This window comes from Chelonoidis abingdonii, chromosome 8 (genome assembly GCF_003597395.2).
Source record: "Chelonoidis abingdonii isolate Lonesome George chromosome 8, CheloAbing_2.0, whole genome shotgun sequence".
Lineage (NCBI taxonomy): Eukaryota > Metazoa > Chordata > Testudines > Testudinidae > Chelonoidis > Chelonoidis abingdonii.
This window is the reverse complement of record NC_133776.1, coordinates 35674054-35699094: the sequence shown is the minus strand read 5'-3', so window position 1 is coordinate 35699094 and position 25041 is coordinate 35674054. Positions and strand designations below refer to the sequence as shown.

The 25041-nt window shown below is 43.8% G+C and overlaps 1 protein-coding gene across 1 annotated transcript in view; it reads left to right on the top strand.

The window, feature by feature from the left end:
- Positions 1-25041, top strand: part of COL4A3 (collagen type IV alpha 3 chain) — a 68000-nt gene that overhangs the window by 10891 nt on the left and 32068 nt on the right. The window contains exons 10-23 of the mRNA XM_032788881.2: positions 145-186; positions 1631-1718; positions 2852-2887; positions 7246-7410; positions 8659-8751; positions 9934-10029; positions 13245-13315; positions 16001-16189; positions 17555-17723; positions 18601-18693; positions 19890-19994; positions 21788-21885; positions 23644-23785; positions 23936-24049. Of these exons, the coding sequence (XP_032644772.2) occupies positions 145-186; positions 1631-1718; positions 2852-2887; positions 7246-7410; positions 8659-8751; positions 9934-10029; positions 13245-13315; positions 16001-16189; positions 17555-17723; positions 18601-18693; positions 19890-19994; positions 21788-21885; positions 23644-23785; positions 23936-24049 (1501 nt within the window). The remainder of the gene's footprint in view (positions 1-144; positions 187-1630; positions 1719-2851; positions 2888-7245; positions 7411-8658; positions 8752-9933; positions 10030-13244; positions 13316-16000; positions 16190-17554; positions 17724-18600; positions 18694-19889; positions 19995-21787; positions 21886-23643; positions 23786-23935; positions 24050-25041) is intronic.

The window sequence follows — 25041 nt, the reverse complement described above, 5'->3', positions numbered from 1 at the left end:
ACACCATAAACAGCAATCCACTCAGCTCTACTTAATATGAAGTTCATCTAAGAGATGTATCTGATTAACATAGTCTGTGAAGGCTTCTGAGTATGTTGTTTTTAATGTATCTAACTGATGGCCCATTTCTGTTTTCTCATGCAGGGGAGCAAAGGAGACATTGGCCCACCAGGATTTCCTGGTCCCGTAAGTGCAAATTGTGCTTAGATTAACCTTGTAATGTCATTTTTTTTAAACGTTCACATAAAAGTAATGCCATTTTGACTGAAGGCTGCCACAGTGAAATCCCCATGGTGCCACGCTAAAGCACTGCTGCGTCAAAATATGGAGTCAGTGGGGCTCTCCCCCCATGTGCAGAGCTCATTGCAAGAATGGGCCCTAAGAAGCACCCACCTCATTCATTTCAACTGGAGAGTTAATTGTCATGAAACAGTCATGAAAGTTCACAATAGTTAAATTTCCGAAGTGAAACCATAATCATGTCTAGAACAATTGCTGCTAGTTTTTAAATACCAAAAGACTTCATAAACTAGAAGCAAAATCATCTCATTGATGCATGCATGCGGTTTCTGACTTTCCTTGAAGGCCATGTACATGTCTGAGGGCAACCTTTGACCCCAGTTGCTTACACGCAGTCCTTCTTTAAAACACTAACCTGTTTGTAGCATCTGGCTTAGCACAAGCTTTGTACAAAATAAAGAAATTAGTAAATGAAAACTATTTGTGAGCTTCAAGTTCAGTCTTTGACATTTCTTTAATTTCAGGCTAACATTCGTGTTATGTTGTTTGATTTATATGTGCCACACTATACTGCGTGTGGTTAGGCAATGGTGATCACTATTATCTGGCCGCTGTCGAGTGAAATACATACAATGGTTTGAAAGGTGGCTTATGGTCAACTTGGTTTATTCACCTGGAAAATAATCCACAAAGGAGCAATAACTTATTGTTCTCTCCAAGTTCCACTTTTGTTCGTGCACGTTTCATGCAGACTTGGTGACACTGTAATATTATTTCGTTTCATGCAAACTTGGTGGCACTGTAATATTATTTTATGGGAACATCCATCCTTTATGAACATATAATACACTGGCTTAATGTTTCTGACTGTCTCCACCTTGCAGCTTGCCCTAGTGACTATACTCACAGGTGAGAAATTTCTCCTTCAGTGCAAGTAGTGCTGAAAGTCCCAGGACTGTCTGCATGTATGTGGCCATAGATGATTACACGTATATAGATCCTAACTTCAAATACGGTGGCTTGTGAACAATTATTCTGGAATTAGCAATGAGCAAATACAAGGTCTCGTGATGCCATAAAGTCAAAAGAATGGGCTAGGTCCCAATATTTCTCCCAACAGAACAGCCAGTCTAGGAATAATCAGTATTGGTTTAGCTGCTGTTTAGCGTCACGCAGCCTCTCCAGACCCTGTGTCTTGCAAGTAAACTGAAGAATCCTGACATACAGGAACCTCCCTCAGCCTACATGACCTGGGGTTTGAGAGTTAATGGAAGAAATCAGGTGTATCTAAAAGCAAATTACTCAAATCAAGTACTCGTTATGGAAGACTGCCTTTCTCTTCATTGTTACTATTCTTTCTCTCTCTCTCTCTCTTGCTGTCTCTTTTAAGACAAAGTATTATGATGAGGTGGCTGGTGAAAAAGGAGATGAAGGATATCCAGGACCCCCAGGACTTAAAGGTCAACCTGGCATACCTGGTGAGAGTGCTCTGAAAACTATAAACATAACAGAAAAAGAAATCTATGCCAAGGGCTTGATCATACACAGCACAGGGAGGAAGAGCTGTCACATGGAACCTGAGCCTGCACTCATGAGAGTGCCACTGTGCAGCCATCAAATTACTGCCATCAAGTGTAGAAGTGAGACTGAAGAAGCTCATAACTAAGTGCCTGACTTGTATTTTGAGCATCACCATGAAGGCCATATTCAGACTATGGAAGAAGGGACACAAGGAGCCTGACACTTACTTCTGTTCTTTTCACCCTTACTTGTGTGCCCCTGCTCACATTCTCTCCCTGGAACACATCATCATCAACATCAACACATCTTTGCCACACACCAGGCAAGGAATTGAAAGATGAAGGCCATAATCAGTCCCTAGAAAGAGCATTTATTTGCACTAATTTTTCCCCTTTCATCCTGATTTTAATGCATGCCATTCGGAAATGATAAAGGCATCAACATGGGTTTTAACTGTTTGGTTTTTTTTAATTTGGTAATGCTATAAAATGAAAACATACTGCCAAAAATCAAAAACAAACCCTGATCAGTTTGTCATACAGGACACATCACAGTGTAGTGAAGGGTTTGTGTGTTAAACTTTGACACAGTAGGTGCAGTTTGTTTGCCTGGTATCCATCCTCACCAACCCTGACTTTATTCTTTAGAGCCCCAATCCTGTAAACCTTTATATATACAAGTGGTCTCATAGAGTTCAATGGGGGGTACTCACCTGTATATAGTTACTCATGTTACGGAAGCCAGTGAGAAGTGAGGGCACCCAATACCTTGCGGGGGTTCTCAACACTCGGCCTATTGTAATGGTCTGATCCCACAACTATTGTGCACATAAAGCTGTCATTGGATATCAGTGGCAGTTCTTTATATACCAACTGCAGAACTGGATAAGTGACAAATCCTGTTAGGCAAAATCAGATTAAAACTCAAAAGTTCAAATATGTGTAACATTTTGGTTTTTAAGTCAAAATTGCTGTTCAGCCTTATTATACAATCCGGCATGTAGTTAGAAACACCAACGCAGGTATTTGAATAGTGAAAATCCAATATATACAGTGGTTTAATTCAGATTTTTAATATATTGCTTTTGCAGGGCCAAGAGGTCCTCTAGGTGTGACAGGAAGACCAGGTATGTGTCATGAACCTACAGCACACTAAAAAGCCTAATGCAGTATTCATTTTGCTTACTTAGTATTACTTACTTAATATTATGAAGGCAGTGATCATTTCTCATGCTTGAAAATGGACGTCTCTAGGGGTATGTCTACACTGATGTGCATACCTGAGTACAGTAACTCCTCGCAATGATGATTGTGAAGGTTGGTTGAGCTGGTGAAGTTAGAGAGTGGAAGAGGGTGGGATATTTCCCAGGGAATGCCCTACTGCTAAATGATGAACTAGCATTTGGCTGAGCCCTCAAGAGTTAACACGTTGTTGTTAATGTAGCCTCACACTCTACAAGGTAGCACAAATGGAGGGAGGGGAGACAGCATGGCAGGCAGACACACACACACCCTGTGAGAGAGAGAGAGAGATGTGCATTTTCCCTTTAAGTACAATGACCCCACTCTAAGTACATTACCTTTCTAAGTAAATCAGCAAATTGAGACAGCAGCTGCTGCCAGTAAGCCTCTCCGTCCTGAGCTCTGATGTGTCCACCACTGCTCTATGGAGATGGGGTAAGTGAGGGGCAGGAGCAGAGGGGAGTGGGACACCCTGACATTAGCCCCCCGCATCCCCACCATGCACAGCAATCAGGAAGCTCCCAGGAGCAGCTCCAAGGCAGAGGGCAGGAGCAGCACATGGCAGTGCGGGGAGGGACAACTGCACTGCTAGCAATTGATAGGCTGCTGGGCGGCTGTGGCACAGGGAACTTAGGGGAGCAGGGAGCTAATAGGGGAGCTGCTGGTCAACCCTGGTTCCAAGCCTCCACCAGCTAGCTGCAATAGGATGCTCTTTCTGCAAGCAGTGGACAAAGCAAGCAGCTGACAAACAACATTATAAGGGACTTTAAATGACCATGTTCTCTAATTGATCAGCAATCTAACAATGAAGCAACGTTAACCGGGATGACTTTAAGTGGGGAGTTATTGCACTAGATCATGTGCACGCAGGTGTAATCCAGGCAAATCCACCCTGAGAGTGCACCTTTGTTGTGCTGATCACACGTAGAAAACCACATCCACACTGCTGGTCTAGGTACCCGAGTTTAGTGCTACCATTTCAGGGGTCGTATTCCAGTATTCTTTGCATCAGATAGAGCCACTCCAGGAACTGATCTGTGGTGTGTTCTTGGTACCATGTTCCTTTCCTTCCTAAGCCCCTGTGCAGAAGACGTTTTTCCCTGCCTTCTTACACTTATCAGTGGCACTTTCAGGTCATTTCACCTCTCACTTCTGTCTGGTCAAAGTCATGGATCCATTGGAGGACTGCTCCTGCTCCTTCTAAGGGTGAAACGTTTATGCAGTGGAATAGGTGCTCAGCGAGATGCTGGATTGCATTTCAGGAGAATTTTCTGAGATGTCAAAAACAGCAGGACTTGGGAGATGAGAGCAATTAATTCACGGCAGACTGGAAAAGACATGAACAATGCTGCTATTGCCATGAAATCCCTTTGGTTTACCAACGCTTCTGGTCCAGGGGAAGTAGCACAGTGTGGCATGATCACATCATCTTGCAGACTTGGGGAAACCAGCAGTGGCTTCAGAAGTTCTGAATGAGGAAACAGACCTTCATGGGGCCATGTGAGGAACTAGCACCAGTCCTCCAGTGCCTGACCACTTGATGAGGAAAGTTTTAGCGTGGTGGTTCTCAAACTATGGATCGGGATCCCAGAGTGGGTCGTGACCCCATTTTAGTTGGGTCACCAGGACTGGCATTAGACTTGCTGGGGCCTGGGCCCGAAGCCTGAGCCCCACCACCTGGGGCCAAAAAGTCCTGGGTCAGGGACTCAGGTTACAGATCACCTGCCTGGGGCTTAAGCCCTTGGGCTTCTCCTTTGGCTCCCCACTCTGAGCAGTGGGGTTTGGGCTTTGGCGTTTGTCCCCCACACACGGTGTTGGGGCTTGGGCAGGCTCAGGCCTCAGTTCCCCCTCCTGGGGTTATATAGTAATTTTTATTGTCAGAAGGGGGCTGCGATGCAATGAAGTTTGAGAACCCCAGCTTAGTGGTACAGACAACTAGAGGTGCATAGCAAATTGCTTTGTTGTTGGCAAGTCATCTGTTGGGGTTATGAGAATGGAGGTTTGTGAAGTAATTAATGGTGTGGTTTACTCACTGGTGCTGGACATAAGAAATGTTTCTGAAATAATAGCTGGCTTTCAGAGGATGGGGGACTAAAACTATGCTGGGGCGCCCAAATTCCATTAGGTCCATCAGTGGCACTCAGATCCCCATAGTTTGCCCGACAAGAGGGGCTAGTGAGTATGTGAACCACAAAGGTTCACAATGCTAGGGGGCTGAGGAGATTTGACTGGTACTTGAAGGAGGAAGCAGATACTTTATACCCAAACAAACAATATTGTTATAAAAGGTGTATCTGTGCCAATAGTTATTATGGGGAACTCCACATACCCACTCCTGCCATGGCTCATGAATAAGGCTGCAAGTCTGTCATGGAGGTCACAGAAGTCACAGATTCCGTGAATTTACGGGACCTACGTGGCTTCTAGAGTGGCAGTGCGGCTGATCCCAGGGCTGCCTGAGCAGCTGGGGCAGCCCCAGGACCAGCTGCGTGAGCCGCTGCTCAGGCAGCCCCAGGCAGCTTGCCCCAGGGGCTGCCGAAGCAGCAGTAGTCCCAGGCATGGCCCTGGGCCACCCCACAGAGCAGCCACGGGACCCCAAGCAGCCCCCTTCCCCCAGCAGCAACAGGAGCACCCTGGAGCCTGCCAGAGCAGCAGCAGCACCTCAGAACCCCCCAGAGCCCCTGAGATTTAGTCATGGGTATTTTTAGTAAAAGTCATGAACAGGTCACAGGCCGTGAATTTTTGTTTATTGCTCGTGACCTCTCCATGACTTTTACTAAAAAGGCCCATGATTAAAAGGTAGCCTTACTCATGAAACTGTGTAGTGATGTCAGGGCTCTGGGAAAAGAGAATTCAATTTCGAGCTTAGCAGCTGCAGGATGGTAGTGGAGTGTGCCCAGCCTTCCAACACGTCTGGATGCCAGTGTGCTCAATGACATTTATATAATCGTGGCCTGCTGCACTCTGCACAATATCAGTGAGGTAAAAGGCAAGTATTTCCACCTGGAGTAGGCTCAGGACATTGTTTGTATGCAAGCCCAGTGCAGGCAACCAGCTCCAGAGTGGTGCTGGGTCCAGACTGGCAAGAAAAATAAGAGTTGATAGATTCTGGCATTGCTGGGAGAAAGAGGATGATGTCTGACTTGTGCTGCTACTGGGGAGCACTTTGATAGTCTTTCGTAAATCTGATTTAACCTTAAATGAAGGTACATGCCAAAATTGGTATTGGCCACAAGTGGCTTTTTATTATTTTAGTTTGATCTGATTTGCACTTGCTGGGATTGCTACTGTTTGTGCTTGTCACAGTCCGTGCTAATATGTAATCCATTTTAACAGTTTTCCTAGAATGTGTTTACTGTTTGGGATGGGGCAGTTGAAGTAACTGCATGATTGTTCAGTTTGTAACCATGTAAGTGCTTGCCCCAATTCACCCACTACTGAACCCATCTAAACAGATTTCCTGAAATGTGTTTGTAATATGGGGTGGAGTTGGTGCTGGGGACAGTTATGGTCATTGAGGATTGTTTGGATTTTGCTTGTGACTTGTCTGAAGTGTAATAAAGAGATTACAAAATTTCTCATTTTTTGCCTTTGATTGATAATGTAAATATTTGTAAATTTTTTACCCTTGTTCAAGTCCCAGACCTTCCTGTACTGCTGTTTTAAGTGCTTCATTCTTTTTCGGCACTGAGCAGCAGAATGGTCAATGCCATACTCCACCAGCCTTCTAGAAATATGAGCGTTTATGGGGCTGTCCTTGCTGCGCCAGGTAAAACTGTGCTGCCAGCGGTACTTCTGCCAGATATTTATTAAAATTCTAGTGTCGTAGAAAGATATGGGTACAGGGAATTGTGGGCATGGGAGTGGAGAGCTAGTGAGATTTGAGACCAAGTTACCACGCCTTCGCCACATCAACCAGCAAAGTTGGGTGGTTACAGCTGACCCGAACACAAACCCACACCTTCGGACAAGATAACTAGCTTGGAATCTACCCATGCAGGTTTCAGATGTTTTGAGTGTGGACAAGGTGGGGTGGGGAGGGTAGTGCATATCCTCGCTCCTGGATACATGTAAAGTCAGCAGTGTACATATACTCTAAATGGCCAAAACTCAACACACGTTTGAATGGTGGAAACAAAAGTTCTAATGTGGCCCACCTCCCTTGTTACAGAACACACTTTTAAAAAACTCTTAAGATCATCTAGGATCCTTGAAATTAAATAACAGTTTTATCTTTTGTTAGGTGTATCGAGACCTGGCATAAATGGCCCACAAGGATATCCAGGACTGAAAGGAATTAAGGGAGAGAGAGGACAGCCTGGCAGGAATGCTGTGGGGTCTCCAGGACTTCATGGGTTTCCAGGCAGACCTGGCTCTGTAGGATCACCAGGTCCTCCAGGAGAGCCAGGTACAGCATAGATCTTATGTGACTGTATATAACGGGCCACAGTATGGTCTCAATTACTCTGGCACAAATCCAGAGTAATTTCAACATCTGTGGAATTGGCTGGTATCACAGAGATCAGAAAGGTGGGCCAGTGTCTTAACACTTCAGGAGAAGTGACTTCTTCAGAATACTCTGAATAGCCTGGTTGAATGGGATTTCCAAAGAGCAAACGTTATATACATTATTAACAGAAACAGTGCATGTAACAAGGTGCTGGGATCCATCATTATTCTGAGATTCTGTATGAAAAATGTAAGGACTTTCCAGCATTACAGAGGAATTGGACTTTCTGTGCAAGAGTGACACATCTGCTACACAGTGAGTAAGAAATAATACTCACGAAGAACACTCTGGCGATGTTAAAGGAAAGCCTATTTATGTGGTTGACCTTTCCAAAATTTCTGTAAATCTGGAACAGTAAATTCAACAGAGCCCAATTCAAACCCCATTGAAATCAATGGCAAAGTTCTTACTGACTACAGTGGGCTTTGAGACAGTAATTCTGTGTGAGAATAAGCTCCTTGCAATGGTGGTAAGTGAGAAATGGGGTGATCAGCTAAGTGCAGGTTATAAAATTTGAGGAAGATGCAAACTCAGTGGGGATTCAAATGGGTGTGCAACAGAACCAATTTTTTATTCAAAGTAGCAATTCATAGTAAAGCCACATAAAGCCTACTTTGTATTATAAACATTGGGGCTTTGCAATTTGTATTAGCCCAAGTGTTACTGGTGGTAATACATTGTGCTATTTCTAAAGGCTTTTCTGTTTTGAGGTAGCTGAGAATGCCAAAAGCAGCGCTGATGAAGAGACATGAGCCACATAAATTTGGGGTTCAAAGTTTCCCCTTTCATACCTGGAGCTTTAATTTATTTACTTCTCATTCAAAATAAAAGTACAAAATCTTTGTCTGGAGTCACAGAACTGTGTTCTTTAAAGGTCATCACCCCATTAGCACAAACATGTCCACCAGATCAAATGAGATTTTTCTGCTGCTTTACCAGATTTTTCCTCTTGTACTTCCATGTACAAGGGCTTGTCGTTCTTTCTCCAAGATTTCAGATGTATTTAGCATATGATTGTTCTTCCTTTGAGCCTGAATATCCTCTACAACCCATCCTGGTGGTGTCTATCATTCTTTCTCTTTGCAAAAACTAAAACTCTTTGAACAGTCTGCTAAACTAATGTTGTCTTACTCATCCTATCATCAGGTAAAGTAACGTTTGAAACGCACCCACCAGGAGTTCCAGGAAACCCCGGATGTGTGGGACCTCCAGGACCTCCAGGAGATAGTGGAGTGAAAGGTCAGCAGTGTGTGTGTGTGTGTGTGTAAATATGTTCCTAGAATTAATTTACTATTGATTCAGATGGAGCAACGAGATGCAGAAATTTCGTTTAACCTTTCTGTCGAACAAACTGTTCGATGTTCAAGAAAGCTGCTGTAATTTACAGAAAACAGCTGAGCTGAAAAGTCAGATTCAGTCAAGATTCAGTACAGAACTGAATGTGATCATTCTACTATTTGTCAGACTAAATAATTGGATCCAATTCTGCTGTACCTCATTTTCATGTGAGTGTAACTCCACTGAGTGCAGCAGGGTTTCTACAATACACCCACATGTGTGAGATCAGGATTGGGCTGTGTTGTGATTGACATGAACTGATCATTTATTTTCAGCTAAAAAACGAGATCTGTAGAGGGATTAAAAAGTATTATGCTGATTCTGGCTACTCCTTGGGAATTACCAATTAGAAATTAATTAATGAATTAATTTGTGTTAGCAGGACTTCTCCGTGTCTTCTTTTTGGAAATAGCAAGAGGGCCAAGTTCCCCCTTGCTCTGCCAAGATACTGGAGCCAGATAACTGCTCCAGTGAGACAAAGGGCAATTCCTCTCAGGACAGTCTGGGGAAGGGAGAGTCACACACTCCCACAATCCTTACCTCTTCCTGCCATGTGAGAGAGGAGCCTGGAAATGAGGTCCCCATGCCTGGGCCGCTCTGTCCCCCTGCAGATTGCACCACAGGGACTACTGCAGCTCTGTATTTTCCAACATGCTCATGACGACAACTTGTAGGGTCAGCCAGCCTATTGTGGAACCACCACGCATAGGAGTTAAAGGCCTGGGCATACCTTCCTCCTGCTTTATAGGATTTGCTTATTGTTTAAAATGACAGTGTGTTTCTCAGCAGGATACTAAAATAGTGAACAAAAACCAGGCTATTGTAATTGAGTGATCTTGTCTTTTAACTGATAGTGCTATAGTCTCTGGTGCCAAGAGATAAACCAGTCTGTATTTAAAAGGATCTGTAAATCCTTGATTATTGATGAATAATGACTAAAATGAAGCTGTATTCCCAGTGTTTTCGCACCTCTTTAACTCAGGAGATATGTTAGGTAGTTGAGTGGGCCTGATGCAAGCTATTCATTGAACATGGAAGTAATTTGCCACTATAACAGTTAATGAAGGTATAATTTTGTTCCAGGTGAAGAAGCAAGTCCTTGTAATCAATGCAGTTATATATCAGGAGGACCTGGACTTCCTGGTGCTCCTGGGCAAGATGGTCAAGAAGGAGTTACTGGTAAAATATCTTGGCTTTACTAAATTGTTATTGGGAAATGCCAATGTTTCTTCATGCACTATCTTTAGCTGCACAAATCCGGCAGCATTTACTCAATTACAATGAGATGCTTCTTTTAATCAATACTCAAAACTGTCTGACACTGGAGGTTTGGGGCCAGAGACTGTATATCCAGGATGGAGGGCTTTGATTTTGTGGCCACTGGTTTACTTTCTATGGGAAGAGCAGGCTGTACAGTTTTTAGATAGCCTCCATCTCCATAGGAGGGGAACCAGTCTCCTTGGGGACAGGTTGGCTAAGGTAGTCAGGAGGGATTACACGGAGAGCAAAAGGAGAAGGTAAAAAAAAAGAGGAAGGATATGAGCACTCGGCACAAAACTGAGATGTTGACAACAAAATCAAGAAACCAGAGAATATGAAAACAAGACTTCTTCAATTGCCTATACTGTACACTAATGCTAGGAGCCTGGTAACAAACAAGAGGAACTAGAATTGTTCATTTATGAGCATAAATTTGATTTAGGTGGGCTCACTGAAACCTGGTGGGATGATTCCCACAACAGTGGTTATAACCTATTTAGGAAGGATTGTGTGGGGAAAAGGGGAGAGGGAGTGGCACTCTGTCATTACCTGTTTCCAAGTCACTGTTAACACAGAAGAAAATGAACTTTCATGCTTATAGATCAGTGTCCTAACACAGTGGTTCTCAACCTTTTTCTTTCCAAGCCTACCACCCCCCGCTTTAAAAACTCCATGGCCCATCTGTGTCACAACAACTGGCTTTCTCTATATAAAAGCCAGGGCCAGTGTTAGGGGATAGGGCCCCATGCCACAGGAGCCTCCTCAAAGCTACGTTGCTCAGGCTTTGGCTTCAGCCCCAGATGGCAGGGCTCAGGGCCATAGGCTTCAGCCCCTTGCATTGGTGCTTTGACTTTCTGCCCTGGCTCCAATGATTCTAATGCTGGCCCTGCTTGGACCATCTGAAACCTGCTTGCAACTCCCCCCCCCCCACCCCCCACCACCCCTGGGTTAGAACCACTATCCTAAGAGATAAAGCACAAGATGGGTTATTGGTGTCTGCTACAGACCAACAAATCACACGAGGAAACAAGATGACTGCCTCCTTACACACCCATCTATAATGTTTATGGGGGAAAACTGTGTGATCATGGGAGACTTCCATTTAAGTGACATATGCTGGAGGTCTTATGCTGCTAGTACTAAAACATCCTTTGAATTTATAAACATTATGGATGACAATTTCCTAATAAAACTTTGCAGCCAACACATGGGGAATTCTTTATTAGACCTTGTCTTAATAGATAAAGTGGATCTGATCACACAACTAAAAGTTAATGGTAGCTTATGTATTACTCCTGGGGGAAATCTGTGTTGAAATCATACCTTCTGCAGATTTCTTGGCTCCCTTGTTTTTAAAAAAAAAAGGGACCTGAGCTCCTGCCAGGGAGTGGTGTCAGGATGGGCTTGTGAAGAGCCATCCCAACTCCCTGGCAGCACAGTGAGCAGGGTGGAGGCTAGCCCCTGGCTTCTCCCATTCTGCTTCCCTGCCTCCCTTGCAGTCAAGTTCCCCCAGCGGCTGGGCAGCATGGCTTCAGCTCTGGCCAGGTGGCAGAGCTGTACGCGCCACCAGACCTAGTGCTTCAGGGGTGGGGAGCAGGGAGAGTTCCAGGGGGTGGGGATGGGGAGGAGAGCGGGTTGCAGCGGGGAAGTTAAGGGGCCGGAGCCCTGCTGCTGGGGACAGGGGTAGAGGGGAGCCATGGCTTGCTCTGCCCCTGTCCCCAGCAGCAGGGCTCAGGCCCCAACAATCTTGGCCCCTGTCTCCAGCAGCCAAGCCCAGACAGGGAGTGAGCCCTGCCTAACTGCCAGGTAGAGCAACCAAATGAGCAGGGGAAATGCACAAAGAAACGACGAAGCTGCCCTTTCCCTCACCCCACAGGTAACATGGGATGGGGAGAGCAGGGAGGATTGGATAGGGAGTGGGGAGGCCCCAGGGGGCCTGTCAAGGGGTGGGGAGCAGGGGAGATTGGCTAGAGTGGGGATCCCAAGGGTGATCAGAGGGTGGGGAGCAAAGGGGATTGGATAGAGGTGGGGGTCCTGGGGGTGGTCAGAGGATGGGGAGCAGGCAGGATTGGATAGGGGACGGGCGTCCCCTTGGAGATGGTCGGGGCAGAGAGATGGGATGTTTTGATAGGATTTGGGAGTCCCGGGGGGAAGTCAGGGGTGGGGTTGGATGGGGGTGGGAGTTCCAGGGGCTGGATAGGGGGCGGGGGCCAGGCCACACCACACCTCACTGTTTGGGGAGGCATAGCCTCCTCCAGCCTTCCCTACCTGACCCGCCATACAATTTCTGCCCACCCCACTTTACTAGATACCCAAAAAGCCACAACTGAGGAAGAAGGTTCTGCTGGTTAAAAAACAAACCTGATTTGAAGGTAAATTTAAGGCAGCTGTAAATAAATTTACCAAGGGTCATGGTGGATTCTCTATGGCTGACAATTTTTAAATCAAGATTGGATGTTTTTCTAAGAGACCTGCTCTGGGAATTAATTTGAGGAAGCTTTGTGGACTGTACTGTACAGGAGGTGAGACTAGATGATCACAGTGGTTCCTTCTGGCTTTAGATCCTATGAATGCGCTGCAGATTGGAGCTGAATATGGAGTCTTTCGGTCTTAGAATAAGCTGCTGATTTAGGGGGACAAACTCCAGTCCTTTTAATCTCACAGAGGGTGAACTCCCTGCCCACCACCGTCACGCACACAGTTTCTCCAGTGGAACGATTAGAAGGAAACTACCCCAGGAGGAAGAGTATTGCATCTTGAAGGAATTCAGTTCCTTGAGAACACTGGGGAAGTATATGGAATTAATTCAGTATCAGGGAGTGAGAAACTCAGGGAAGTTGTCAATACATGAAAATATTTTTCTGGCAGAGAAAACATTTATGTAGGAAACGTTTAGTAGGGAGCCTGTACTGTAATTTTTCTAGGAAATCAATAATGGGGAGGAAGAAATTCCAAAACAAGTATACCAGAGGGATTTCTTCATACACCCACCAGCCAGCAATTCACCAACATCTCTTCCAAGGCAGTTTGTTGATGTGCGTTGTATCCAAAAGGCAGCAATTCTCTGTATTGTATGTTAGTACCAGAGCCTGTCAAATCAGTTTTTCATTCCTTTAATCTTTCACCTGTCACAGGTGGACAAGGAATAAGTGGTCCCAAAGGATCTCGAGGTTCTCCAGGGGCACAAGGGCCTTCAGGTCCTCAAGTAAGATTTAAGTTAAATGGATCTTTCAGTTGCAATATTGAATTTTCGTGGGCTGAGAATTGTGGTGTCTAGCTGTATTGCCATATGCAGGATATACTGTTACTATTTTAGCTTCATGGTTCCAGGAAGGTGGTACTTTCAGAGTCTAGAATTAGGGTTAATTTCAGTTTTAATTAAAAAATGGGGAAGGATGTGGAAAAATGTGCTTTAGCTTTTTTCCTTGTAAAGATATACTCAAAAATATGAACCAGTGTAAACCAATCAGTAGGGTGAAAAGTGTTACATACATTTTTCCTGAATATCACAAGGAAATACACATCACCATGAATACTACAGTGCCTGGTCTGGCCATTGAGCTTCAGGAAATACATGCTCACTGTATTTTAGATATTTTCTAAAAATCCTTTGATTTTTAGAAGTTCTCCAGATCAGTGCATGTTTATAGGAGCAGTGCTGCCCATTGTCACTCATGGTACTATGTCTGTTATATGGTCCTCTCCCAGATGATCACCTATAGGCCATCTCCTGAAACCCATTACCAGAGGCTATAATGACTTATCTAGGTAATCTCAGAGGCAGCATGACCTATTGAATTTTAAAGGGAACTAAGAGCAAGATCCTCCTGTGTTCAAATTTAGGCTTGACCCTGACTTCCTCTATCATCTTAGTCAAATCTCTCTATCTTAGTGTCCTCAGCTATGAAATAAAGATGGTAATGACAATAATACCTATCTCACAGTCAAAGGTGGTTGTGGAGACTAATTAGTTAATGTGCTTAAAGTGTTGTGTGTATGTTAAAATTCACTGCATGCACTCCAAACCACATATTTATTCAGATTATTGTTCTTGGTATAAACCTGTTCTTAATGCTGGTGATTATCCCTAGACCCAGTGCAGGCCATGGGGTTCCATTTCCCCTACAAAGCACTGGAAATGTTTGACTGGCTCACCCCAAAATGCTAAGGGCAGCTCTGATTCTTAGGAATTCTGGGATGCTTTGTTCCCTCAAGCAGGCACAGTGGCTCCTCAAACCCCAGAAAGTGCAGGAGAAGCTAACTTTATGCTGCCCTTTCAGAGGGTGTAAAACCCTAGCTCCATTGGCTGGGGCAAGAGACAAAGATTCCTTCAAAGCATCTTCAAGGGATCTGCCTTGTGTCTGCTTTAACTTGCACCAGCAGTAGTGGCTCCCTATTAATTAATTAATTAGTATTATTTTATTATTGTACATATTACAGTAGTGCCCAGGAGCCCCAATCATAGATCAGCACTCCCTTTGCTGGACTCAGTATAACTAGGGCCCTACCAAATTCACAGCCATGAAAAATGCACCACGGACCATGAAATCTGGTCTCCTCCGATGACATCTGGTCTTTTGTGTACTTTTACCCTATATCATACAGATTTCACCAGGGAGACCACCATTTCTCAAATTGGGGGCCCTGACCCAAAAGGGAGTTGCAGGGGGTCACAAGGTTATTGTAGTGGGGTAAGGGTATTGCCATGCTTACTTCTGTGCTGCCTTCAGAGCTGGGTGGCTGAGAGCAGCAGCTGTTGGCCGTGCGCTCAGCACTAAAGGCAGCACCCTGGCTGCAGCAGTACAGAAGTAAGATTGGCAATACAATACCATGCCATCCTTACTTCTGTACTGCTGCTGGCAGCAACTCTGCCTTCATAGCTGGGCTCCCAAACAGCAGCCACCACTTTCCAGCTGCCAAGCTCTGAAGGCAGCACAGAAGTAAGGGTAACAGTATCAACCCCCCCTGCCCCCCACAATAACCTTCCAGCCCCCCCCCAACTCCATTTTGGGTCAGGACCCCAACAATTACAACACCATGAAATCATGAAACTGACAATTTTTAAAACCCTATTACCATGAAATCGACCAAAATGGACCATGAATTTGGTAGGGACCTAAGTATAACACAGAACAAATTGATCATCTCTGTCCCAAATTGCTTACAATCATCAGTTCGCCAGCCCAGGATCACCAGAGTACAGTGTGCTCCAGTCCCCAAATGTCCCCTACGCTGGGGGACCCATAGTGGGTGACATAGAGCCATCTGTGTCAGCATTAGCATGCAACAGGAAATTCCCATCTTAGCCCTGGTCTACCGGGCGGGGCAATCGATCTAAGTTAAGCAATTTCAGTTATGTGAATATTGTAGCTGAAGTCGACCTACTTAGATCGACTTACTGTGGTGTCTTCTCCGTGGTGAATCAACTGCTGCCACTCCCCCGTCGACTGTGCCTGCGCCTCTCGCAGCGCTGGAGTACAGGTGTCGATGGGAGAGGGATTGGGGAATGATTTATCGCGTCTAGATGCGATAAATCGATCTCCGCTGGATTGATAGCTGCCTGCTGATCCAGTGGGTAGTGTAGACATACCCTTAGTGGTTTAAGCCATCTTTCTGTGATCCCTTTCCACCACCAAAGCAGTGCAAAGGGGAAGGAGCAGGGCCAAGGATATGACCCCCTAACTTAAATTATCAGCCTCAGGGACAACAAGCAAATGAAAATAATAACTCTTATTTGACTAGTGAAATTAGTGAAGACAAAATTCAGTTAAAATCCTGGGACCCTCTGAAGAATTGCCTAGGAAAGAAAGAAACTTAGTCATTTAGTGCTGATACAAAAAAACTACTTGACATAAATCTAACATGGAAATTCTTAACTGCTGTGTCCTAGGGACTTCCAGGTTTTCCAGGAGATCAAGGACTGAAAGGGCCAAATGGTGAACTGGGATATGTGTGTCCAGAAGGGCAAAAAGGAAACAGAGGAGATCCAGGGATCAGAGGAAATCCAGGGAAGAAAGGTTCAGATGGATTGCACAAAAAACAGGGTTCAAAAGGCTCAAAAGGTTCTAAAGGCGAACGGGTTGGTATACATTATTTTCAATTATTTTAGAAGTAATAGAAAACTAAGTAAATAATTATACATTTCACAGCCCTATTCATTAGAACTAAAACACTGTAACATCTGTAAAGATAGCTAAGTAAACTTAAACATGCTCTAACCCAGTGGTTTTGAACAAGGGGTCCAGGGACCCCTAGGGGGCAGCAAGCAGGTTTCAAGGGGTCTGCCAAGCAGGGCCAGCATTAGACTCACTTGGGTCCAAGGCAGAAAGCCAAAGTCCCACCACATGGGGCTGATGCCTGGGGCCCTGAGCCCCACTACCCAGCGCTGAAGCGAAAGCCTGAGCAATGTAGCTTTGCAGGGCCCCTTGACAATTGCCCTTCTTACTATCCCCCAATGTCAGCCCTGACTTCTATATTCAGAAAACCAGTTATTGTGGCCCAGGTAGGCCATGGAGATTTTATAGCATGTTGAGTGGGCCTCAGAAAGAAAAAGATTGAGAACCTCTGCTCTAACTCCACCACAGGATATAGTCTTGATGCAGGAGTTACTGGGTAATATTCTATGGTGTGTTTCGCAGGAGTTTAGATGAGATAATCAAACAGTCCCCTCTGGTCTTAAAATGTATACATTACAAAAGATATCCAGGCATTGACGCTGATTGCTCTGTAGCTACAACGGTAGGAGAAGCAAACTTTTTCAGCACTTTTTGTTCTGCAAAAAATGTTGATATTTCACCTTTTCATCCCAATTTGGACAAAAATATTAAAATACCAGAATTTCCCATAGGACAGAAATTTTTATTTTTGACTAATGTTTTATATAATGTTTGTTTAGTGTTTTCTGTGTGGCTTAAAATGGTGGCAAAGTGGTAAAGCTTTGATTGCACTTACTCATTTGCAATTTGCATGGAATTGTGTGGGCAGCTTCCATTATAAATAGGCAAATTTAATCAAATCGAAGCATTGATCAAATCATTTTTATGGTCTCTGTTACATACACATAAATTGGAGCATGAAAGGTCCTATTCATTAATTTTCGCTGCTGGAATGTCTCTAAGAATTTGGATTGGAAGAAGTAGGTTCCCTGGGAGGATCAGAAGGCAGTGTCCCAGAATGGGCAAATACCTCCTGTATTCTTACAGTACTACTGCATTTTCTTTTAGGATCTCACAAAGGCACAGGATTAGATAAGAATACAATAAACAGACAATGTTGTGTCTCACGCTATGTAAGTCAGGAGTACTTTGATTAAGATGATGGAGTTACTCTTTTGTTAAATAGTGTGAGATCATAATCAGTCCAATGTATCAAAATTTGTTGCTGCTGGAACTAACAGGGAAAAATAAGCAATGCACATTATGCAAATATGTCTAATTATTAATAGGGACTGGATGGTTCGAAAGGGGACAGAGGGTTATCAGGATTGCCTGGTAACCCAGGTCTTTCTGGAGAAATGGGGCTCACTGGACCACCAGGATATGGACCACAAGGAATGATAGGTCCCAAAGGTGCTAAGGGAGTATCTGGATTGCCTGGATTGCCTGGAGCAATTGGTTTGTAACTTAATATCTTATCGCTAGCTTCGCTTTCTAAAGTGTTTGACTTTCATTTAAACACACTGATGAACTGACCTGTATGGTGGCAAGTGATGTGATTTGGAAGGATACAAAGTAATTTACAATAGAAAGATAGTCAACATTTCTGAGATAAGTTAATAGACACTAAACTCCCAGGACCCTAGCAGTAAAAAGATTTAATGGACAGCTAGTTGATGTCCAGAAGACACTTTGACTCTATCAGGCATAGGTTTCCCCTCCCAGAAATGAAATTATTTGATAGTATCAATTTGGTTGTTGATCCTGGGGATAAGATACATTTGAGAATCCTTGTAATGAACAGACTAGCACATCATGAGTCTTACCCAGTCTAAATGAGTCTCTTTTGGTCTTGCATTGGCTTTTTCAATATTTATTGTCCTGGTGGACTTCAACATCCATGCTGATGATAACTCTTATTCATTGGCTTGAAATCTCCAAGACAAACCTGGGAATTATTCCTGTAGGTTTCAGAATCAATGCAGCCAGAGAAACAGTTAGATCTTTTTGGAATAGATCTGAGGATTAAGTATCTGTAAGCTGTCCTATTGCTTGCGTGCTTCCTTTGCTGTGTCCCCCTGGTGCACAACTCCGTACTTTCTAATATCTGAAGAAGCGTCTAGGAGATTTTTTGTTGGCAGTAAAATGCTATCTCTTTAATTGTTATGTAGCCCATTTCTATGGGCTTGTTGGAGCTTCTAAGCTTTAGAAACTCTGCAACACAGTATTTTTTAACTGAACAGAATTTTCCATGATTATTGTTTTAAAAAGCACAAGAGCACACACTATATCTCCACAAACTTTCTTAACCTTTTGTTATATATACTTTCTGAAGGTCCAAAAGGAGAACTTAGTGCAGTAAATACAATACCTGGATCACCAGGACCTCGGGGGCCAGAAGGTTTACCAGGACCCCCAGGAGCAATGGGTGAGAGCATCTTCTAGGTTAGATGCAATAAAACTAAGCACATCAGAAAGATTCTGCATGAAATTCTAACCCCCAGTCTGGCTTCTTTATGCTTGGTGAAAGGGCCAAAGGAGTGTACAGGTACCCTAAAAGTTGTGGGTCCAGCTGAGTGAATTCCCTCAGCACTGGCACTGTAGAGATAGCCATAAGATTGCCTTCTGAGGATCCCGTTGCAAGCCCTGGTGTAGAGGGCGTAGGTGGGGTCAAGACCATCATTCTGGGAGGGTGTCTGGAACACAGTGCTGTGGAGATTCTGGGCAGTGTTGCCATTCATAAGGCAGCCTGGGGAGACTGCTATAATTTAGATTGGTTCCCAACACTGTCTGAATTACACTGAGGCTGCTCCCACCCCCAGAGAAAGCAGTAATTGAAGGCAGTAATTGAGCCACCTTTGGCCAACCCCCTTTCCCTCTGCCCCCATGCCCTGTACTGGGAGTCCTGTGCTATACCGTAAAGAAGCATAGCACAGAACCTCACCTACTGTTTCTGAGCTTGCTGAAAAGAACAGATTTGTAACAAAGCTTCTAACTTCTTTTTATTTTAAGTGTTTGTTTTGTAACATAGTTCTATATTGTTGCTGGGGGTTTTGGTCCACTGTTACTTTTTTGTAAAATGTTATGCTTTATAGGTTACATAAAATGATTTCAAAGACTGTGGGTCCAGATTCTTGTCCATCTTAAAGCCCCTTTACATTGCTCCCATGGTACAAAGGGACGTTAAAGAAGCCCCTAAACAGCATAGGGGAATCCTCGGTTGGCATAGAGCTATGCTGCCTGCCTCTCTCATCTCCCCCCCCTGCACACACACACATACGCACACAATGCATGTTCATATGTGGTCAGTAAGAACATGCAAGTTGAAGATTTGTACATGCACATAGCTACACAGATGCATCCCAGACCTGTGCACATACAGAAGGCATTGCATGTGCCTGACTTGCAGACTCATGCCCCTGTGATTGACGTTTAGCATTTTATCTAGAAAAAACTCACTTAGAAGAAAGTGTTAGAGTGAGGAGTAGAAATGGTGTCTGAGTTCTAATAAACCAATTGTCTACGACATTATTATGGGGTATGTTAAGGTGGCAAACACCCAATTGCTAAATGCAGATCTATGGAAAATATCTGAGAGTTTGTTTGTTTGTTTTCTTCTGGAAGGTAATGTTGGATCTAGAGGACAACGTGGTGATTTAGGATTACCTGGGTCTGATGGTGCTCCAGGATTTTCAGGGACTGGATTTCCTGGCAATCCTGGTCCAAAAGGTAGAATGCTCCTTTACAATTTTTTATAATTCTTTTTTAGTTGTTTTGGAGAATAAAATCATTTGAGAAACTGACCAAAAAAAAAAACTATTTTAACCCATACACAGTTCAGGCAAATAACTCTCTTGAAAAGGTCTATATTACAGTACTCATATGGTTGTCTACATTAAAGTATATATACATTGCAAATATAAAATAATATTTTTATCTATTTTCCAAAAGTCAGGCATCAGAACTGAAAAAATGGAGTATGTTTGGAAAGATGTGCACAAGGATTTAGCTGAACAATTTGCCTTACTATAACATCTTGAATATGCATATGGAGACACACCAAACATATAATATAAAACTTCCTGTAAGGAGAGGGAGACTAAAACACTTGCCACACAGATCTAATTTCTCTGTGTAGCGCTTAGATACTCGGCAGAAAAGGACCTGGGGATTATAGTGGACGAGAAGTTGGATATGAGTTAGCTGTGTGCCCTTGTTGCCAAGAAGGCCAGTGGCATATTAGGCTGTATTAGTAGGAGCATTGCCAGCAGATCGAGGACAGTGATTATTCCCCTCTATTCAGCACTGGTGAGGCTATACCTGGAGTATTGCATCCAGTTTTGGTACCCCCGCTACCGAAGGGATGTGGACAAATTGGAGAGAGTCCCGCAGAGGGCAACGAAAATTATTAGAGAGCAGGGGCACATGACTTACGAGGAGAGGCTGAGGGAACTGGGCTTGTTTAGTCTGCAGAAGAGAAGAGTGAGGGGGGATTTGATAGCAGCCTTCAACTACCTGAAGGGTGGTTCCAAAGAGGATGGAGCTAGGCTGCTCTCAGGGGTGGTAAAAGACAGAACAAGCAGTGATTTCCAGTTGCAGTGGGGGAGGTCTAGGCTGGATATTAGGAAACACTATTTCACTAGGAGGGTGCTGTAGCACTGGAATGGAATACCGAGGGAGGTGCTGGAATCTCCATCCTTAGAGGTTTTTAAGGCCTGGCTTGAAAAAGCCCTAGCTGGGATGATTTAGTTGGTGTTGGTCCTGCTTTGAGCAGGGGATTGCACTAGATGAACTTCGAGGTCTCTTCCAACCCTAATTTCTGATTCTATGGTGGCTAATACTATTGTATCACAGAGGTACTTACATATTACAGTGATAGGGCCTTTGTAAGTACCTGTACTTTAGTTAAAAGGTATATAGTTGTGTTCATGCCATACCAGCTCTCTTGGTAAAGGGAATAGAAGGTGTTTTGATTACCATGAATTTAGTCCTCCTCCATGCAAATGTAAGCTCCACTTCTAAAATATCTCCAGATACCATTCCAGAAATATTAGATGCCCTTGGCCCTTTGTGTTCCCCCCTCATAGTTAAAGAAAACCCATTCAGAGCATTGATACTAAATCATAAGTGTGCACTTTCTGTAGTGAATGACCAAGAAATTGACCATAGAAATGCCCCATTTAAAATTGGACGAGTGCAAACGGAAAATGGGCAAAATAACTCAAGTTCTCTACCTAGCATCAAATCGACTTGTAAAGGCAACTAAAAGAGAGCTAATTAAATGAGCTCTAAAACTAGGCAGTGTGACAATCAATGTTTGAATGAATACCAAGGTGAACAGGTTATAGTGGGTGCTAATTCGACTCAGGGGTCAGAATGCTGCCAGCAATTCACGTAACTTACGCTAGTACTTACAAAAGTCAGAGCCTCACGAACAAGAAAGTAAAAATCTCTATGTGCTTATTCAGCAAAATAGATGGATAAGCAGGGTGTTTTCATCTGCCATTTGGTTTGCTTTGCAGGATATAAAGGCCTTCGAGGGTCTAAAGGATCACCAGGTTTGCCAGGAAAGGCAGGAGAACCAGGCTCGCCTGGACAGCCTGGATACCCAGGAGAGAAGGTTTGATTAGAAGCAACCCAAGCTTAATCGGGGCTGCTTGTCAGCAAGCATTTTTCCAAACAAATTAAGCAAATGAGAGGTCTAAGGAGCACAGAATTTGGTTTCTAACTGTGAAAACTATCTACAAGGCTGCAATTCCTGAAAGCATCACTGTTCGGGAACAGCAATTAAACACATGCTTATGATTATCCCACTCAGGTAAATGGGACTTAAGCACAAATATCTCTCATATGCTTAAGTGCTCTCCTGAATCAGGACCTTAAAAAGAAAAACAAGGTCAGAGGCCACAGGTGTAATAAAAATTTCAGATAAATGAGAGCTCAGTTACTAACACCATCTGTGAGTTTAGGGCTTTGCTGTTTGCTGTATCATCAAGCCCCAAAAGTGGTTTTGTTTTTAAGAAAATATAACACATTTCTTTGCATCAGAATGGCATTCTGTCTTTTCTGCTTGGTCCTTTTTTGCTATCTACTCTGATTATTTGTTTGATTGCTTAAAGTCACCTAAACTGAACGTAAAAGATTAAAAAGGTAACACATACAGCCATAAAATGTCCAGGTATGGAACTAGTCAGCAAGATTCCATCTGCCGCAGTAATGTAGGGCTTACTTTGGTTTATGGCAGCCTTCGGAAAGGCCTTTGTGGTCTAAATACACAGTCAGTAATTGCATATAAACTAAGTTTTTCTGTATATGATTTAGCTCTCTGGGGCAGGGACTGCCCTTTTCTATTGTGTTTGTACAGCATCTAGCACAGTGGGGTCCTGGGCTATGACTTGGGCTTGTAGGCTCTGTGGTGGTGGTAATAATAATTAATAATAAATGGTTGAATTTACCCGCCTATTTGAAAGCCAGTCCAAAGCAGTTCAGTCAGCCTGTCAAAAAGAGCAGGTTAGACTTTCCTGTCAGGAATTTTTCTTTCATAGAATTTTCCTTTTGAAGAAAACACCCTGACGTATGTTAGGTGAGGCTATTTCTGAGGCATGGTATCTGAGTGCTAACCAGGGGCAGCTCCAGACACCAGTGCAGCAAGTGCGTGCCTGGGGTGGTAAGCCGCGGGAGGCGGGCTGCCAGTCGCTGTGAGGGTGGCAGTCAGGCAGCCTTCGGTGGCATTTCCGTGAGAGGTCCACTGGTCCCGCGGTTTCAGCGGCAATTCAGCAGCAGGTATGACGAACGCCCGGGACTGTCAGATCACCTGCAGAACCGCCGCTGAATCCACGGGACCCATGGTGCTGACCCATGTACTGAACCTTGTTCTTATTCTCTGTTAGTGGCAGGGCTAGTACTAAATGAGATTGCTTGCTTGATTTGCTGGCCCATTATTTACATGTATATTTAGCCTAAAGTGTGAATGCTGGGTAATGTGAAGTTAAGTGTAGAACTTGAGTGGATTTCAAGCAGCTGACAAATACTTGAGTTGTCTGAAGTACAGGTGCAGCAGGATATCTGAGAGCTGCAGAGGCAGAGAGCAGGGACGGGATTAACTTCTCTTGTTCAACAATGATTCTTCCAGCTGTGTGGGGAAGCCCTGCTCATGTAGAAGAATAATACTAAACAAGAGCAAGAGGTGTAAAGGGGTGTTTGGTGGGGAGGGGAGAAATGTATTTTCAGTGCTTTGACATAAATGTGAAAGATCCCCTGTGAGTGGAAATAATAATTTGACAGAAGACATGAACTATTGACAGGACAGAGAGAGTCATATTTTCAGATTTACAAAATGTAATATACATTCTGCATTTATGTTTTTCCTCTGTTTCAGGGAGACCCTGGATTAATTATTCCTGGCCAACAGGGTGGATTAGGTTCCCCAGGAGAAGACGGCTTTCCAGGGGTAAAAGGTGACAGAGGATTTCCAGGTCTACCAGGATTCCCAGGACATAACGGTGCTGATGGGCCAAGAGGTATTGTCATTAACAAAAAACAGCCAAGGAACTCTTTACTTTACACCCATTTTGTTAAGCGAGGCTCTGAGAAGAGGGGGGAAAGGACAAGTTTATTGTCCACCTACAAAAATTCAAGTAATAATTAATTTAATGTTTTCTCTCTCTTAGGAGAACCTGGCTGTCCCGGAGCTCCCGGAGAAAAGGGACTTCCAGGGAAGCTTGGTGATTGTCTTATTGGTCCACCAGGTCTCCCAGGTGCATGTGGATTAACAGGCCAACAAGGTAGGAATACACAGAATACCTGCCAGATCTGCCTGATTATATAGTTGACTGAGTGGGTTTTGGTTTTATTTTTACCCTACAGTTGCCTAAATGATGGTGAAAAGGTCTTATGGATATTTGATATAATACATGCAGAAAATATTAGACCAGTTAAAGGCCGCAGTTCTGCAATATGATCTCCATAGGCAGACCTTAACAACAGCATGGAGTCTGATCAGATTTCACGTAGGCCAGGGGATCACACATTTCACTGCTGAGTCCTAACATATTAGTGACATACGGCCATATGCTTCCTGCTGCTTACACAACACAGAGAGGAGCAGACTGGCTCAGATTACATAGAAGATCAGAGGGAGTGTCATGCAGAGGGGAAAGGAATGTCACATGGTCCCTCTCCCCACCACGTGATGGAGTTCAACTTTGTATGGCAGAAAGGGATATGCCTAGGGTGAGGAGTCACAGAGCCTGTGCAAACATGTTCTTATTGAAGTTAATTGGGAATTACAATGCTTTAAGCAATAGAATTTGCTGCTGCTGGGCCAAATCCCTTTCCATAGTTCTCTGTGCCATGGAGAAAGGTCTGTGGATAGCTGACCCTAGAAATAAAATGAAGCAATATCATTGTCCAGAGTGGGAGTTGGGGCCAGAAGTGGCAGAGAAAAAGAGTCCTGCTAGGGGGAAACCAGATCCATGGGTTTGTCACCTATGTCCAGGCTACATTTATTGCAGAATACCTCCCTTCCTAAAGGAACCAGTGTGGCAAAGTAGCAATGCAGATGTGTCCTCTTCTTCTGTACCTTTTAAAGGTGACCTCAAAAGATTTTTAATATATAACTTTTTAGGGCTGTCAAACAATTAAAAAAATAATCCTAATTAATTGTGAGATTTTAAAAAATAGTTCAGGTTAATCAGTTTTAATCCCACTAGTAAACAATAAGAGAATACCAATTTAAATTATATATATATTTTTGATGTTTTTTCCAACATTTTCA